General features: G+C 38.6%; 1 protein-coding gene across 1 annotated transcript; it reads right to left on the bottom strand.

Annotated features, from left to right (window-relative positions):
* Nucleotides 1–5,026: 5,026 nt before the first annotated feature.
* On the bottom strand, nt 5,027–15,098 carry gltpd2a (glycolipid transfer protein domain containing 2a). Its single transcript, XM_067371820.1, has 5 exons — nt 15,034–15,098; nt 10,040–10,182; nt 9,886–9,956; nt 9,635–9,816; nt 5,027–6,977 (listed from the first exon to the last, which is right to left on the bottom strand). Coding segments are annotated over exons 1-5 (936 nt in total). The 5' UTR covers nt 15,036–15,098; the 3' UTR covers nt 5,027–6,439.
* Nucleotides 15,099–18,540: the final 3,442 nt, after the last annotated feature.

Genomic DNA, 18,540 nt, shown 5'->3' with positions numbered 1-18,540 from the left:
GTCAGCATTTGCTGTAGCAGTGTAGCGCACTTTAAGACACCCTCCATCTTTCCCAGCTCCACCAAAGTCCCTTTAAGACAAGTCATTTCAACTCGGCGGCCATCTTTGAAACGCCTCTTGGGCATCCTGGGCATCATGCAGTTCCTATCTCTTTGAATGGGGAAACATCAAATTCTCCAAAGCTTTTTGCCAAGCTTTCAATTAAATTTCAATAACCAACAGCAGTAGCAATAACAGTGGCAGCAGTAATAACCAACAGCAGTAGCAACAATAACAGCAGCAGCAGCAGCAGCAATAACTAACAGCAGTTGCAACAATAACAGCAGCAGTAGCAGCAATGACCGCAGCAAAATAACCAACAGCAGTAGCAACAGTAACAGCAGCAGCAGGAGAAATAACCAACAGCAGCAACAATAACAGCAGCAGCAGCAGCAGCAACAATAACCAACAGCAGTAGCAATGATAACAGCTGCAGTAGTAGCAATGACAGCAACAACAATAACCAATAACAGTAGCAACAATAACAGCAGCAGCAGCAATAACTAACAGCAGTAGCAACAATAACAGCAGCAGCAGGAGCAATAACCAACAGCAGTAGCAATGATAACAGCTGCAGTAGTAGCAATGACAGCAACAGCAATAACTAACAGCAGTAGCAACAATAACAGCAGCAGTAGCAGCAATGACAGCAGCAGTAGCAGCAACAATAACCAACAGCAGTAGCAATGATAACAGCTGCAGTAGTAGCAATGACAGCAACAACAATAACCAATAACAGTAGCAACAATAACAGCAGCAGCAGCAATAACTAACAGCAGTAGCAACAATAACAGCAGCAGTAGCAACAATAACCAACAGCAGTAGCAACAATAACAGCAGCAGTAGTAGCAATAACCAACAGCAGTAGCAACAATAACCAACAGCAGTAGCAACAATAACAGCAGCAGCAGCAACAATAACCAACAGCAGTAGCAACAATAACAGCAGCAGCAGGAGCAATAACCAACAGCAGTAGCAATGATAACAGCTGCAGTAGTAGCAATGACAGCAACAACAATAACCAATAACAGTAGCAACAATAACAGCAGCAGCAGCAATAACTAACAGCAGTAGCAACAATAACAGCAGCAGTAGCAGCAATAACCAACAGCAGTAGCAACAATAACAGCAGCAGCAGCAACAATAACCAACAGCAGTAGCAACAATAACAGCAGCAGTAGCAGCAATAACCAACAGCAGTAGCAACAATAACAGCAGCAGCAGCAACAATAACCAACAGCAGTAGCAACAATAACAGCTGCAGTAGTAGCAATGACAGCAACAGCAATAACCAACAGCAGTAGCAACAATAACAGCAGCAGAAGCAACAATAACAGCAGCAGCAGAAGCAATAACTAACAGCAGTAGCAACAATAACAGCAGCAGTAGCAGCAATAACAGCAGCAGTAGCAGCAACAATAACCAACAGCAGTAGCAATGATAACAGCTGCAGTAGTAGCAATGACAGCAACAACAATAACCAATAACAGTAGCAACAATAACAGCAGCAGCAGCAATAACTAACAGCAGTAGCAACAATAACAGCAGCAGTAGCAGCAATAACCAACAGCAGTAGCTACAATAACAGCAGCAGCAGCAACAATAACCAACAGCAGTAGCAACAATAACAGCTGCAGCAGCAATAACAGCAGTAGCAGCAATAACCAACAGCAGTAGCAACAATAACAGCAGCAGAAGCAACAATAACAGCAGCAGCAGAAGCAATAACTAACAGCAGTAGCAACAATAACAGCAGCAGTAGCAGCAATGACAGCAGCAAAATAACCAACAGCAGTAGCAATGATAACAGCTGCAGTAGTAGCAATGACAGCAACAACAATAACCAATAACAGTAGCAACAATAACAGCAGCAGCAGCAATAACTAACAGCAGTAGCAACAATAACAGCAGCAGCAGGAGCAATAACCAACAGCAGTAGCAATGATAACAGCTGCAGTAGTAGCAATGACAGCAACAACAATAACCAATAACAGTAGCAACAATAACAGCAGCAGCAGCAATAACTAACAGCAGTAGCAACAATAACAGCAGCAGTAGCAGCAATAACCAACAGCAGTAGCAACAATAACAGCAGCAGCAGCAACAATAACCAACAGCAGTAGCAACAATAACAGCAGCAGTAGCAGCAATAACCAACAGCAGTAGCAACAATAACAGCAGCAGCAGCAACAATAACCAACAGCAGTAGCAACAATAACAGCTGCAGTAGTAGCAATGACAGCAACAGCAATAACCAACAGCAGTAGCAACAATAACAGCAGCAGAAGCAACAATAACAGCAGCAGCAGAAGCAATAACTAACAGCAGTAGCAACAATAACAGCAGCAGTAGCAGCAATAACAGCAGCAGTAGCAGCAACAATAACCAACAGCAGTAGCAATGATAACAGCTGCAGTAGTAGCAATGACAGCAACAACAATAACCAATAACAGTAGCAACAATAACAGCAGCAGCAGCAATAACTAACAGCAGTAGCAACAATAACAGCAGCAGCAGCAACAATAACCAACAGCAGTAGCAACAATAACAGCTGCAGCAGCAATAACAGCAGTAGCAGCAATAACCAACAGCAGTAGCAACAATAACAGCTGCAGCAGCAATAACAGCAGTAGCAGCAATAACCAACAGCAGTAGCAACAATAACAGCAGCAGAAGCAACAATAACAGCAGCAGCAGAAGCAATAACTAACAGCAGTAGCAACAATAACAGCAGCAGTAGCAGCAATGACAGCAGCAAAATAACCAACAGCAGTAGCAATGATAACAGCTGCAGTAGTAGCAATGACAGCAACAGCAATAACCAATAACAGTAGCAACAATAACAGCAGCAGCAACAATAACAGCAGCAGCAGCAATGACAGCAGCAAAATAACCAACAGCAGTAGCAACAATAACAGCAGCAGCAGCAATAACAGCAGTAGCAGCAATAACCAACAGCAGTAGCAACAATAACAGCAGCAGTAGCAGCAATGACAGCAGCAAAATAACTAACAGCAGTAGCAACAATAACAGCAGCAGTAGCAGCAATAACAGCAGCAGAAGCAACAATAACAGCAGCAAAATAACTAACAGCAGTAGCAACAATAACAGCAGCAGTAGCAACAATAACAGCAGCAGCAGCAGCAATGACAGCAGCAAAATAACTAACAGCAGTAGCAACAATAACAGCAGCAGAAGCAACAATAACAGCAGCAAAATAACTAACAGCAGTAGCAACAATAACAGCAGCAGTAGCAGCAATAACAGCAGCAGCAGCAACAATAACCAACAGCAGTAGCAACAATAACAGCAGCAGTAGCAGCAATAACAGCAGCAGAAGCAACAATAACAGCAGCAAAATAACTAACAGCAGCAGCAGCAATAACAGCAGCAGTAGCAGCAATAACAGCAGCAGCAGCAACAATAACCAACAGCAGTAGCAACAATAACAGCAGCAGTAGCAATAACAGTGGCAGCAGCAATGACAGCAGCAAAATAACCAACAGCAGCAGCAGCAATAGCTAACGGCAGCAGTAACAACAATAACAGCAGCAGAAGCAACAATAACAGCAGCAGCAGAAGCAATAACTAACAGCAGTAGCAACAATAACAGCAGCAATAGCAGCAATAACAGCAGCAGCAGCAACAATAACCAACAGCAGTAGCAGCAATAACAGCAGCAGCAGAAGCAATAACTAACAGCAGTAGCAACAATAACAGCAGCAGTAGCAGCAATGACAGCAGCAAAATAACCAACAGCAGAAGCAGCAATAACAGCAGCAGTAGTAGCAGCAATAACAGCATCAGCAGAAGCAATGACAGCAGCAGCAATAACAGCAGCAAAATAACCAACAGCAGAAGCAACAATAACAGCAGCAGTAGTAGCAGCAATAACAGCATCAGCAGAAGCAATGACAGCAGCAGCAATAACAGCAGCAGAATAACCAACAGCAGAAGCAACAATAACAGCAGCAGTAGTAGCAGCAAAAACAGCATCAGCAGAAGCAATGACAGCAGTAGCAGCAATAACAGCAGCAGCAGAAGCAATAACTAACAGCAGTAGCAGCAATGACAGCAGCAAAATAACCAACAGCAGTAGCAACAATAACAGCAGCAGCAGCAATGACAGCAGCAAAATAACCAACAGCAGCAGCAGCAATAGCTAACGGCAGCAGTAACAACAATAACAGCAGCAGAAGCAACAATAACAGCAGCAGCAGAAGCAATAACTAACAGCAGTAGCAACAATAACAGCAGCAATAGCAGCAATAACAGCAGCAGCAGCAACAATAACCAACAGCAGTAGCAGCAATAACAGCAGCAGTAGCAGCAATGACAGCAGCAAAATAACCAACAGCAGAAGCAGCAATAACAGCAGCAGTAGTAGCAGCAATAACAGCATCAGCAGAAGCAATGACAGCAGCAGCAATAACAGCAGCAAAATAACCAACAGCAGAAGCAACAATAACAGCAGCAGCAGCAGCAAATGGGGACAAACTATGAAGGATGAACATACATACAACATGTTTTGGACATCACATTAAAAATAACATTCAAACTGGGCAATATTTAAAGCTTTGAAGTGCTGCGAAAAGTTGTGTGAAGCACTTAAAAGCACTCGAAAACATTAGAACATTTCTGTCACAAGTTATTTCTGTTAGTGTTAGTGGTTTCCGGATTACACAGCGCTTGAATTCACTACAGAATTAATAACATTGATGTGAAATCGTGTGAGAAGCATTTAGGCTACATTCGTCGCAGAATTCTCTGTGAAACCACAGTTTTCACATTTGCACTGTTTCATCTGATATCTGTGGTTTAACAGAGAATTCTGTTGTGAATGCTTCTCAGAAGATTTCACAGCAATGCTATTAATTCTGTGGTGAATTCAAGTGCTTTGTTCACAGCGCTGTGTAGAAATATTGCTGTGTGATCTTTATTAACAGCAGCAGCAGCATAGCAGGTATATTCTACCAAGACCCAAAATATCAACATTGTTATATCCATTCCTATGCCAAACACTCCAAGAGTTGTCATGACAGAAATGTAATTACAAAGACTTCACATTAACACAAACACTGTATGAACTGGCTTTCCAAACTCACTTTTACAGCACAGTAAACACACATGCACACCAGGCAGAAACAATGGCTTATGACACGACAGAAGAACATGAATATAATTTTCTTACAAAGAGAAATATATGAATGATGTAATGCAGCTGGTAAAAGTTTTAACAGATATAATTCCAGATCTGATCCTCTGTGGGAAAGAAACAACAAAAAGTATATTTTATTTCTTAATTGTTTCTCCTGGATCAGTGGTTTTCAACTGGTTTTGCTTCGGGACTTCGGGTCATCAAGTGGCATCCAGCACTGTGCCAAATAGTGCAAAAGTAACAAAATAGATTTTCTTAAAATCAAACAAATGAATTTATTAATATTATCATGAACTGTATGACGAGCTAAACAGTTTTGCTTCCGAAATGTCTCTTGAATTTAGTTTCTACACGTGACATTCATTTTCTTTGATTGGACACAACCTTTGACATCAGCCACAAAAGATATGGGAAGTGTTTTCTGATAAGTCTGTTTGTTTTACTATCTTAACTGCGCGTGATTACACGGCTAGCTGCATGTTCCTGTTTGCATTCATCATTCTTCCTTCCCTGTTGCCCATCACCATCAGATTAGACCTCTGGCACATTTATCGGTCGTGACCCACCAGTTAAGAAACACTATCCAAGAACAGACTTTCGTTCCTGATTTTCTCTCGAGAAAAGACCCAAATAATCATGGAATCATAATATTAAAGAGCTCCAGAAGAGATCTCAGCAATGTCTCAAACTGTGTTCAGATTTACCAAGATACTCTAGTCTGTAAATCAAAGAATCAGCAGTATGAAATGACTCATTTCTAATCAAATTCTTCTAAGACCAAATGATCTGAGCTGCTTAACATTCACTTTATTGCTCTATACTCACTGTATGACAACAGTGACATGATATTTTGCATTGAAGGCATTTTGGGAGAAACATTTTGATTTTGAGTAAAATATGAGTATTTTTATGTATGACGCACAGTTTGAGCAACAGAAACTAGTAATATGATAATGTCATGTTTCCTGAATACATGATCTATTAACAAGTTGTGTCTTTCCCTGATAAGCCGCTCATAAATAATTTAACAAAACAAAAAAAATGCTGTGAAACAGCGACATCTAGTGTACAAATAAGTGATGACACACTATTTTGACCTGCTTGGATGAGAGGATTCTTTTCACACCAGACAGGAAGAATACACCTAGCAACCACATAGCAAAAATAAGCTAAATATAATATTTCGTGATACATAGCAGCCTATATTAAGATTTATGTTGTGTGGGAGTGTTTGTATGCATGTTAAGGCAGGTCCAGCATGTTTCTGATCTCCAGCTCTCTCTCTGTCCGTTGGTGAATTTCTCGGATTGCCGCGATGATGACGCTCATCACAGGCTCCGCCTCTTCCTGTGTCCGCACACACACCAGCTGCAAGAAGACTTTTCGGTCAGGCATCGTCCGAAACACCAGCTCTGCCGCGCGCTGCACGAGCCAGGGATGATGTGGCGCCAAAACCTCCAGGTACGCGTCGCGGCACAGTTCGCCCATGCTCCGCCCCTCGCGCTCCGTCGCCAGCTTCTCCAGCAGCAGCTGTAACCACAGCAACGAGCGATGGAGGCGGAGCAAAGTCCGACTCCCGGAAGGTGTTTGTCTGTCGAAGGAGACCACGCCCCTCTGCAGCTCAGCCTCTAGCATGGAGCGCACCGAGTGGTAGGCGTGGTGAGGGGGCGGGGCTAAGTGCTGATTATCTTCTTCTAGTGAGAGCTGTCGGATGAGTGTGATCTTCTCCTCAACTTTATGAGTGAAAAAGCCCACCAGAGGGCCCAGAGACTCCATGAACCTGCACCACAGACACAACATCAGTGTGAGACAACACATTTGTTATAGTTATTGTTACATTTATACACACTATAAACAGTGTTTCCTTAGAGTTTTTGGTCACATTCCACTATTAACTGAAGATTAACTATGACTTTTGCCTCAATAAATTACTGTTTATTAGTTAGTAAGGTAGTTGTTAAGTTAGACATAGAATATGATCATGCAGAATAAGGCATAATATGTGCTTTAATGGTGCGTTCACACCGGACGCGAATGAAGCGGTAAGCGCGAGTGATTTACATGTTAAGTCAATGCAAAGACGCGAATTGACATCCTGCGGCGCGATTCGCGCGAATGAAGCGGCGCGAATGACGCGATTCGCGCGAATGACGCGGCGCGAATTGAGCGATTCGCGCGAATGACGCGATTCGCGCGAATCGCGCAAGTTGAAAAATCTGAACTTTGGCGAATTTCCGCGCCGCGTTAACCAATCGGGAGCTTGCTCTAGTAGTGACGTGACGTAGCGAGCTGAGGCAGAAATTCGAAACAACAATGGAGGACAAAATCATCGTCGCTGTACATCTTCATACATTTATAGAAACAGAAATAAAAAGGACCGTGTTTGAAAGAAAGTGAGTGAGGAGGTCGGACAATCTGATAAGTTGTAAAAAACGGTCTTTACTCAATTTGAGCTATATATATACATATATATAAATACATATTAAGACTACAAGCCAACTAAAGACGACCAATTGAGCTTATTCGCTGTAATTTACAATTATTTCCCCACTGACAAGTTGTGTTTATTCAGAGGAAGTGTGCAGAAGCAGTGGGAGAGTCTGGGACACATAAAGGAGCGGGAGAGCCCCTCTCATGACGCGAATTCGCGTCTGTTGTGAAGGGATTTTCACGCGCGAATGAAGCGAATGTCACGCGCGAATGAAGCGAGTAAACTCAAAATGTTCAAGCGTCCAACTACGCGCGAATAGCGCGATTTATTCGCGCAAGTCGCGTCTGGTGTGAACACAGCATAAAAGTACTACTAAACAGCCAATATCCTTGTAATATGCATGCTTATAAGCAAATAGTGAGAATTGGACCCTAAAGTGTTACTGAGTATATTAATAGGACAACAGACAATAGAATGCATGTATATAGGAAGAACATTAATTTTGTTTGAAAAACAGTATAAAAGACAGAACGATGCTGCTTTAAAGCAGCATACATTGACTAATATAGTGCACAAAAACACATTTTCAATTCAGAGACCCGTTTCAAAGAAACAGTTGGAGGCTTTCTGATAACAGAGAGCTGCAAAAGTTATCCTTGTTATCCAGCGATCTGTGTTCAAATGGTATCTGGGGAAGTCCTGACAGTCTTTCTTGCAGTATGGTGGACGCAGATAGGATTTTATCAGCCACAGGCATGAGATATAACTTTAGAAAATGTAATCATGGAAAAATTTTTATGAAACTAAAACTGCCAGTAGGTGGCAGCACATCATTGTCTTAACAATTGAGTCATTCAGTCAAACGATTCCTTTAAAATGACTAATTTAGTTGCTTGAAGACGTGCAATGGCTACTGTGGATTCGTTGCGAAAAAGGGGGAAAAAAGACTAAATAAGTTTCTAAAGGCCTGTTCACACCAAGAATGATAACTATAGAGATAACTATATTTGCGTCCAACAAACGATAACGGTCTGTTTATTCTAAGCTCACGGTTTCAAAGTGTGTACAACATGTTTTTGCTGTTGTTGTTGCAGTTACACGGCTTTAACCAGCAGATGTCCTCAGCATGTTTCCAGTGAATAGCTAGTGTAATCGATATAATCTAACGGTGAATTTAGCTGATGAAGTCAATATAGTGGAATAAAAACAACACCCATGCTTTTTCAGTGCAACTTCAATGGAAGCAAGACAATGTTGTCGAAAATAATGCTGAATACCTGAAGTAATTTTATGTTACAGCGTTTGCTAGCACAATGATCTCATCATTAATACTTCTCACCATTTATTTCCCGAGGGTATGATGACCGATTGTTTTCCATATATCCATTTTCTTTAAAGTATTCTTGAAAACTGACTTGTCAAACATTGGTGGCTTTTTCTGGACCTCGGTGATTAACTTTCCCGCAAAATCGTCCACCATTTTAAATGCGCGAACCCTAAAATTAATGGATTCTGACTGGCTGTCGGTGTTTTATCATTCAAAAGCTGGAAAAAAATCATTCTGAAAGTGATCCCAATGAGAAATTGTGGTGTGGACAATGCTGTTCTATATTAAATTATGATTTTTAGAACTATATCTTGATCGATATCTTTATATTTAGCGTTCTTGGTGTGAACAGACCTTAAGTCTAAAATAAAAGTCACCTAAAATTAACTTTGTTTATTAAACAGCTGTATAAACTCAATAGGCTATCACATTTGCAATCGTGCTGATATTCGGGAAAACAGCACTCTATATCCTATTATAAACAAAAACTCATACAAGGACATATTTGGCCAATATATCTTGATTTTTGATGGCACTTTTTGCCCTAAGCCCCCATTAATTTCCATGATAATGGAGGGCGGGGCTCTTTTTTGAGCAACGGTCGCTACTACAAAAACATTTAATGAAAAAAAAACAGCATTGAAATGGCACATCCCTAACAGCTTTAGGAATATCATACTTGATCAGCTCCTCCCAGCAGAGCAGGTACGGATCCAGCAGCACATCGGAGGCGGGGCCGAGGGCGGAGTTTAGATGCAGGAGGAGGCGGGACACTTGGAACTTCTGTCCAGGACACTCTCCGATGATGTCGTTTCCTCCAAGCACATGATCAGCAGCATCAGTAACAGCAGCCCGAAGCACCTGGACAGGAAGAGAGTGTCACTCAGCACTAATAGTTAATGCTAGTGATGTGAAGTATTCACTTCTCACCTGTCTGGTTGGTGTGTACACACTTAAACAAGGCCGCCACGACTGCTCACAATCCTGAATTGTCCCTTGAGCTGCAAAGAACAGAAAACACACAGTTATTGAAGCACGAGGGGTGTTTGTGTTTGTTTGACGGTGAAAGGTTGCATTTACTCACGCAGCCACAGTGAGCTGAGAAACAGCAGCAGACTCAACGTGACTGCGGTCACGACACACCGCCGCAGACGACATCGCATTCTCATCGCAATAACGTCTCCGCTCACCGCCGGTTTCTCCTCTGTGTCTCCCGGGTTAATGCTCCTAATGAACAGAGTAAAACTCAAATCAGCATGACCTTTGAACTGCTGTGTGTGTCACTCAATCAGGCTTGTGTAAAGACCAGGGTTGAGCTGAACTAAAAACAAATTGTCAACAGGTAAATACCTCAAGCTTGAACTGAGGTGACAAACAGGACGCAATTTGAATTTAAGAAAATAGAATTACAATAGGACTTGAAGTATAGTTTAGTAATACATTTCATTTATCAATATGAATTATCCATAAACATATGGATTATTTCCAGACACCAGGGTTATTATCATAAACCAAAACCATACATTTTTTTTTACATTACTTAAAATAAACACAAACTGAAATATAATAAAATATTAATATTAATGTTTTATTTGAGCTACTAGTACTAAAATAACAAACTAAAACTAAAATAAAAAATATTTTTTAAATACAAAAAAACCTTAATTAAATATTTTAATACATCTAAAATGTTAATAATAAATGACACTACAATAACACTGCAAGAAACTTTAAATTAAATTAGTAATCAGTGTTTGAAATGCAGAAATCGCAAATATTTTATTATATTTAATAAATAAACCTTATTTATTTTATAGACCATAATGACACACGTCTCTTACCAGGACATTTAATTTTTTATTTTAATTTTAAACTGTAAATTTTGACAGTATATATATGAATTATCCATAAACATAAGATTATTTCCAGACACCAGGGTTATTATCATTAACCAAAACCATACATTTTCTTTTACATTACTAAAAATAAACACAAACTGAAATATAATAAAATATTAAAAACATGTTTTATTTGAGCTACTAGTACTAAAATAACTAAAACTAAAATAAAAAATATTTTTAGAAAACAAAAAAAAACCTTAAATAAACTAAAAAGAAAATAATAAAATATATTAATACATTTAAAATGTTAAGAATAAATGACACTACAATAACACGGCAAGAAACTTTACATTACATTAATAATCAATGTTTGAAATGCAGAAATCACAAATATTTTATTATATTTAATAAACCTTGTTTATTTTATAGACCATAGTGACACACGTGTCTTACCAGGACATTTAATTTTTTATTTTAATTTTAAACTGTAAATTTTGACAGTATATATATGAATTATCCATAAACATAAGATTATTTCCAGACACCAGGGTTATTATCATTAACCAAAACTATACATTTTTTTTACATTACTTAAAATAAACATAAACTGAAATATAATAAAATATTAAAAACATGTTTTATTTGAGGTACTAGTACTAAAATAACAAACTAAAACTGAAATAAAAAATATTTTTAAAAAACAAAAAATAAACTAAAATGAAAATAATTAAATATATTAATACATTTAAAATGTTAATAATAAATGACACTAAAATAACACTGCAAGAAACTTTACATTACATTAATAATCAATGTTTGAAATGCAGAAATTGCAATTTTTTTTACATTACTTAAAATAATCACAAACTGAAATAAAATATTAAAAACATGTTTTATTTGAACTACTAGTACTAAAATAACTAAAACTAAAATAAAAAATATTTTTAGAAAACAAAAAAAAAACAAATAAACTAAAATGAAAATAAATATTTTAATACATTTAAAAAGTTTATAATAAATGACACTACAATAACACTGCAAGAAACTTAATATTAATAATCAATGTTTGAAATGCAGAAATCGCAAATATTTTATTATATTTAATAAATAAACCTTGTTTATTTTATAGACCATAGTGACACACGTCTCTTACCAGAACATTTACTTTTTTAATTTAATTTTAAACTGTAAATTTTGACAGTATTGAATCATGTTAAAAGCATTGTGTCTGATCTAAGAATAACTGGACAAAATTAATCAAAATATATGATGCAGTTTATTGGTTTCCACATTCAATTTTGGCTAATCAAATTCCTCCTGTTTGACTGTATTGAATTTCTTTGAACTTCAATTTAGTAAATGCCTCTTCCCATCATTCCAATTCAGTGTGTCGTGACCAATGCACTTCACATTTATAAATTAAAATGAGACAAAAACACACACACACCTCCTGAGATTTGATTTTTATTTGACATGACATTACACACATTCCTTAAACATCAGATAAACATTCAGGGTGATAAACTGGCTTTCATACTTGCACACAATCATCACAGACATATTCACTGAAGAACCAGAGCCGCTCATAATGACATCACCACAGTGGGTGGGGCTTAGCCATGGATGGAGTTTGGGTGCATTTTGGATTGATTCTTTTTCTCCGGTCTCTGAAACTCAATTTAAATATATATATTATAAATAACAGTGGAAATATTTTTAGATTATATAAATGTGTCCTGTTTAGTGTGTGTCTCACCTGTTGTCCTTGTCCATAGACCACAGTTGTCACTCCCGTTTTCATAGGGACGTGTTTGAGCGTGTGAGGTTGTTTCAGTTCTTTTATTAACTCTGGGCTGCTCAAACCCACTGCAGAAGGAAAACAGACAGAAAGAAAGAAAGACGTGATATCTGCAGGAATCACTGTAACTGCATTCATCCAACAAGTTGCATTGTGGGATACAGTATTTGTTGCACATTTTGTAGGTCATCTACATCTACACAGCAAAATCTCCAGAGTTAAATCAACTCTGAGTACATATGGTCCCTCTCTAAATAGTGTTGAAATAACACTGAAGCAGAGTTAAAATTAATAAGATTATTAAGCAGTTAATTAAGTGATGATTGTGCATTAGTGATGAACGCCTGCTGTTAACAAGCAGAATCACTGAAGAAAAGAGAAACACAAGAACTACAACTGTCTTCAGTCACAGTCTTATTAATTGATTAATTATCTCATTAACTTTAACTCTGATTTAGTGTTATTTTAAGACTATTTAGAGAGGGATCATATGTACTCTGAGCAGAGCTGATTTTACTATGCACATACATTAAAAAGTAATTTTATGTCATAATTAATATTGACCAAATTGTTTTTTTTCTTATTTGGCAGAAATGGGCTTCCATAGTTGTATTGGATTCACTCACTTGGCTGTTCTGCAGATGTTGACTGGGAGGGCGTGGCTTTAGTTGGAGTTGTGGGTGGAGTTACACGATTAGTCTGTTATAGACAGAGGCAATCAGATAAAATCATTGGATATTTCATGTTTTATCATTAAGAGAGTTTCTCTTACCTTACTTTCCTCCATTGCTGGTCAACCATGTAATCACAATTCTGATCGATTCAGAAAGATGGACAGATGACGTGGGTAGGGGTCGCGTTGACTTTTCTTCAAAGCGGTTTCAGCATGAACTACCAAAACACTTAAAACTTAAAGGTACTAAACGGTTCTTTAAGTAGTTACTGTATTTATATATGCTATCTATATTTGACCCGGTCGCTGTGAGAAACTTGTTTCTCTCGTCTTTCACCGTGATCAGCCTTAAGTCTCAATTCTGCAGCGACATTAATCATTTACTTACTTTATGACTCTAAAGTCCACTGAAAACACCCTAGAAAAAAAAACAGTCCGTATTACACAATCCTGAGAAATACTGCCGAAGCGAGCAGAAACACTTAAGATATTTGTGTTCAGTGAGCATTCTGAGCTCAAATTTCAAACTACTTCTATAATCATAGCCTATACATTAAACGTTTAAATAAATGATTCAATATTAAATACATTTTACACCAAAATTGAGCACAATCACATATTTTTTCTCCATGCTGTCTCCAACAGTTTTCGGTCAACGGTGGAGTGAGAGTTGGGTTATTAGCTATATTTTTGGGGACAAAACTGAACTAAATCTGACAAAGCTTTCCTTTTGGGGCATTCTCAAAGGTGCAATGATTTATTAATAAAGTTAAAGCTTTGTTATATAGTTTTATAGTCATTCTTTGAAAAAGTAGTCGTCTGTAATTGGCACTCATTTACATGAGTGTGTGTAGAGCATAAAGAAATGAATAAAAACAAAAAACAGACAATCAAAAGATCAGCATCAAATACACAGTGCGTGTTCAGTGTTTGTGAGGAGCAGGGCAGCAGGTGCAGTTTTGGCGCCCCCTGGCGGTGGAGCTGCAGAAGCTGCACAAACTCCTTCGACATCGCAATAAGGAAATAACGAGAAGAATATAAGAGCAGTAAAGTGTAATACTGTTTGCGATATAAACCAGCGTGTTTATAATTAAGACAATACATTAAAAATATGGTAAGAAATACCAGTTTCCAATATCAAGCAGCATAACTGCTAAAAATAACAGCTAAAAATGGAAGCGAATGACACCCGCCCGCTCTTACCTGAAAAAATAAAGTGGATAAGCTTCTTCTAAATTCTTTTCTTTTTTTCTTTTTTTTTAATTCTTCATAACAAAGCTGAGAAAAATATTTTTTTTTTTCCATTTGTTAACCATTCTGTTTCAATAGCAACACAATTTAGTGCAATTCAGTGATAGTTTTAGTATTACGACTCCCAGCAATATAAAAAGCATCTTTGACGATATCTGAGTGAAACTTTTACCACACTGATCGTGAACGGCTTCACTCCAACGATCATGTAAATCCTTGAGAATTCCTTTACGTGCTATTCTCCTGCGATACATATGGCATCTTCTCCCAGTCTCCTCCAGTGTTAATTTTCAGGTAATTATAGGTTAGGAGCATTTCTATTTCGTACATGTTTCCTCGTGCGAGCTTTCTTTCTTATTTTACAGGCGGGTCTTCTCCTTGGCACTAAAATCGACAGACTGTTAAAAGAATTTCACAATTCGATGATGAACATTTTACCTGATTATAAAAGTCCAAACGTGTCGGTTTTGTGCAGTTTTTTTTATTTTTTTAAGACTAAAATGAAATATACTCACATATCTTGATATATCCATAGAGTCTCCTCAAAAAGACCGTTGAAATTTCAAACGCTAGATTCCCGCTTCAGGGCCGTGACGCGTTCGCTCGTACAAGGTTATTCTTATGCTGCATTCACGTCACCTCGTATTTACCGGATTCTTGAAATGACAACACGTGACATTATATTCGGAGCTGTTCACGTCCTTTTGGTCCTTGGACTGGGAATTATGCGTTTCCATGGCACCACTATCAACGCCTAAATGAATCTACAGCGGTCAGGTGGTACAGCAGCCACGTGGTACATGTGGGAGCTTTCAGAAAACTCCCAGCTTACAAGCTGTAATTACGAGCTCTACGAGGACGTGAATTCTTTTTACAAGCAGGAATATCGTAACTACAGGAATTACGAGGCCGCGTGAACGCACCTTTAATACTTAATGGTTATTATTAAATTTTATTACAACTAACAAATATCTTTATTTATTAATTATTCTTATTTTTATATCACATTAAAACTCACTAAAATAAAGCAGCAGATTAAAGCATCAAGCTTTATGAATTTCATTTTCATGATTGAAAAAGATAAATTCCACCTTTAATTTTAACAAATTACCCTCTCAGATATTAAGCTGCATTCACGTCACCTCGTATTTACCGGAATCTTGAAATGACAACACATGACGTTATATTCGGATCTGTTCACGTCCTTTTGGTCCTTGGACTGGGAATTATGCGTTTCCATGGCACCACTATCAATGCCTAATAAATCAATCTACAGCGGTCAGGTGGTACAGCGGCCACGTGGTACATCTGGGAGCTTTCAGAGAACTCCCAGCTTACAAGTTATAATTACGAGCTCTACGAGGACGTGAACGCTTTTTACAAGCTAGAATCACTCCTATTGGTTGCAGAATTTGCTCTTCATTTGCATAAAGTTCTCAGATCTCAACTTTGTCACGTTGCTGGACATGCCCCATCCGGTCACCAGGGGTCACTTTCACACATGTCACCAGACATCACCAACTATCCATTGAAATGAATGGGATCATATCGCTAGCATATCGCCACAATTGCAGGATGAATACTGCTAGGCAAATATGCTGACGAAACAGGTTGATAAGGAACTGCAGCTGATATACCCAAAGGTTGGGACACAGCTGACTGAAGCACATGAGCTGATGATGTTGGAACATGGGAGGCTTGAAATGAGGCTTGGGGCAGATTAAGACCAGCAGATGAGGTTGCAGGTAGAATCTGAGCAGAGGAGTTGTGATGTACAGGTGGTGGAGATATAAGCTGGTAAGGAACTTGAATTTGAGGAGAAAATTGAGCAAGGCTCAATGGATTAAGGTAGGATGTAGCATCACAAAGTCATAAAGAAATGACTCGATTGGGAATGAGACACTGCGAGACCATCGCTATGGGAACACCTTTGGTGTGACGAATGTCTGAAGCTCTTGTACTATCATGCCAATTTGATTGGCTAGTGGTGCTTAGCACCACCCCGAGAATACGTCCCGTATGCTTAAATCGGCAGGCTAGGCACCATTTCATCAGATTTTCAGGATGAAGGAAGCTACTACTCGAAGGTAGGGGAACGGCCGGTGTCGCAGTGTCTCGTTCCCTATTCACAGTGTTGGGGAGTAACGGAATACATGTACCGGCGTTACGTATTCAGAATACAAATTATGAGTAACTGTATTCCGTTACAGTTACAATTTAAATAGTTGGTATTTAGAATACAGTTACATTGTTGAAATCAATGGATTACATGAGGATACTTCTCTGTTTCACAATCTCTAAATAACGTTTATATATATATATAAAAAAAGATAAAAATAAGACAACTTCATGCATTTCCCAGAAGCCCCAATATAAAAACGAAAAAATGCGCGGTTTGCGTGATCAGTCGGAAGAGAAGCAGCGGGAGCTCAGCTACAGGTAGAGATGGAGCCGAAACAACAGAGCCAGGGCAAGAATGCGTTTATATCTTGGAAATTTAAACAGCATTTCACACTAAAAAAAGAGGGAGAACGAAATATATCTGTGCAATGCAACCTCTGCTTACCAGCAACCAACCTCCTTTCAGCGTCCAAAGACTCCACTTCCAACCTGAAGAAGCATCTTAAAGTAAGTATTTTTTTTTCTTTAAATTAGCCAGGTTTAGTCGTCTGCTGTAATTTTACTGGTCACCTTGCTATTTTATAGTTGTATCAGGTAGCTAACGTTACCAGGTCTGTAACGATATGCAATGTGATATGAAACCGAAATCACGATGACACTCATATCGACGAACTGCGTGTCCATTACAGATTTGAGCAAAACTTTTGCGATTTTTTTTTCTTCTAAATGTCGACAAAAAACTATTTTGAAATGACGGTGTTTCCATTAACCAATGTTATGCGACTAAAACTTTTTTTTTTACATTTTTTTTTCTCGCGCGAAAAGCAAAATCATTCCAAAAACCATGGCAACGGACGTTGGTAGGTTTATGTACTAGGCTGTATCCCAGCCACTGCGCTGGCCATTATTATTAATTGTTGGAAATGTATGTGTGTTTTCCAAGCATTAATGGTAAGGAACGACCCTTGTTATACTTGTGAGTGGCACATATGAGGTGTTTCAGCACTAAAAGACTGCTTTAAAACTTTCACAGAGACCTCAAACAGAAAGCACAAAGCCTGTCTTTAAATTTAATTTCGTTTTGTATTAATTTTATTTTAATTTTAATCAACGTTTCATTAAAAAAATTCATGGATTTAATAAATAAGTAAATATAGCATACTCATACCACTTGGCTAGCAACATGGGTTCAGGATAGTGCTAAAACAATTTCAGTGTTATTAATTCGTGCTCTTTGTGTCTTTCTTTATTTTAGAGGAAGCATTCCAGTGTCTTGCATAGAGCAGAAATGGCATCAGATGATGGTGGTGAAGGAAGTGCCATGCCCACCCCACCTCCTCTCAAACAAGCAACACTCTGCAGCACCTCAGCATCAATCACCCAAAGTAAAGTAAACTCCTTGGTTCTTAATTTCATAATTGCAGATGTGCAGCCCTTTTCTTTAGTGGACAATGCCAATGAAGATGATTGCAGGAATTAGTGGGGGTAGGACACCCATGTGCAGAAAAACATTGATGCAGCGCATTGAAAGGGGATTTCAAAATATGAAGGAGGCAATTACTGAAACTCTTCAGGATGTTCAAACCGTGTGCACAACAGCAGATATATGGACGGCTCATCATAGGAGTTTCATGGGAATCACGTGTCATTGGATTGAGCCAGAGACATTAGATCGAAAGTCTGCTGCATTGGCATGTGAAAGGATAAGGGGCGCCACACCTATGATGTCATTGCTGCCAAAGTTAGTCAGATTCATGCAGAATTCCAGATCCAAGGCAAAGTCAGTGCCACAGTCACTGACAATGGTAGCAATTTCGTTAAGGCATTCAGTGAATATGGAGGCTGTGAAATGGATGATGAGATGGATAACACAGATGATGTGCAGTTTGCTGATGTCTCTG

Source organism: Chanodichthys erythropterus, chromosome 20, assembly GCF_024489055.1.
Source record: "Chanodichthys erythropterus isolate Z2021 chromosome 20, ASM2448905v1, whole genome shotgun sequence".
Lineage (NCBI taxonomy): Eukaryota > Metazoa > Chordata > Actinopteri > Cypriniformes > Xenocyprididae > Chanodichthys > Chanodichthys erythropterus.
This window is presented reverse-complemented; position numbering and strand designations above follow the sequence as displayed.

Excerpts from the sequence above, each read along its gene's own strand:
- gltpd2a (XM_067371820.1), bottom strand. Across the intron at positions 9,957-10,039 it reads TCTCAGCTCACTGTGGCTGC|CTCAAGGGACAATTCAGGAT; the intron begins GTGAGTAAATGC and ends TGTTCTTTGCAG. Across the intron at positions 6,978-9,634 it reads TGCTGGGAGGAGCTGATCAA|GTTCATGGAGTCTCTGGGCC; the intron begins GTATGATATTCC and ends TCTGTGGTGCAG.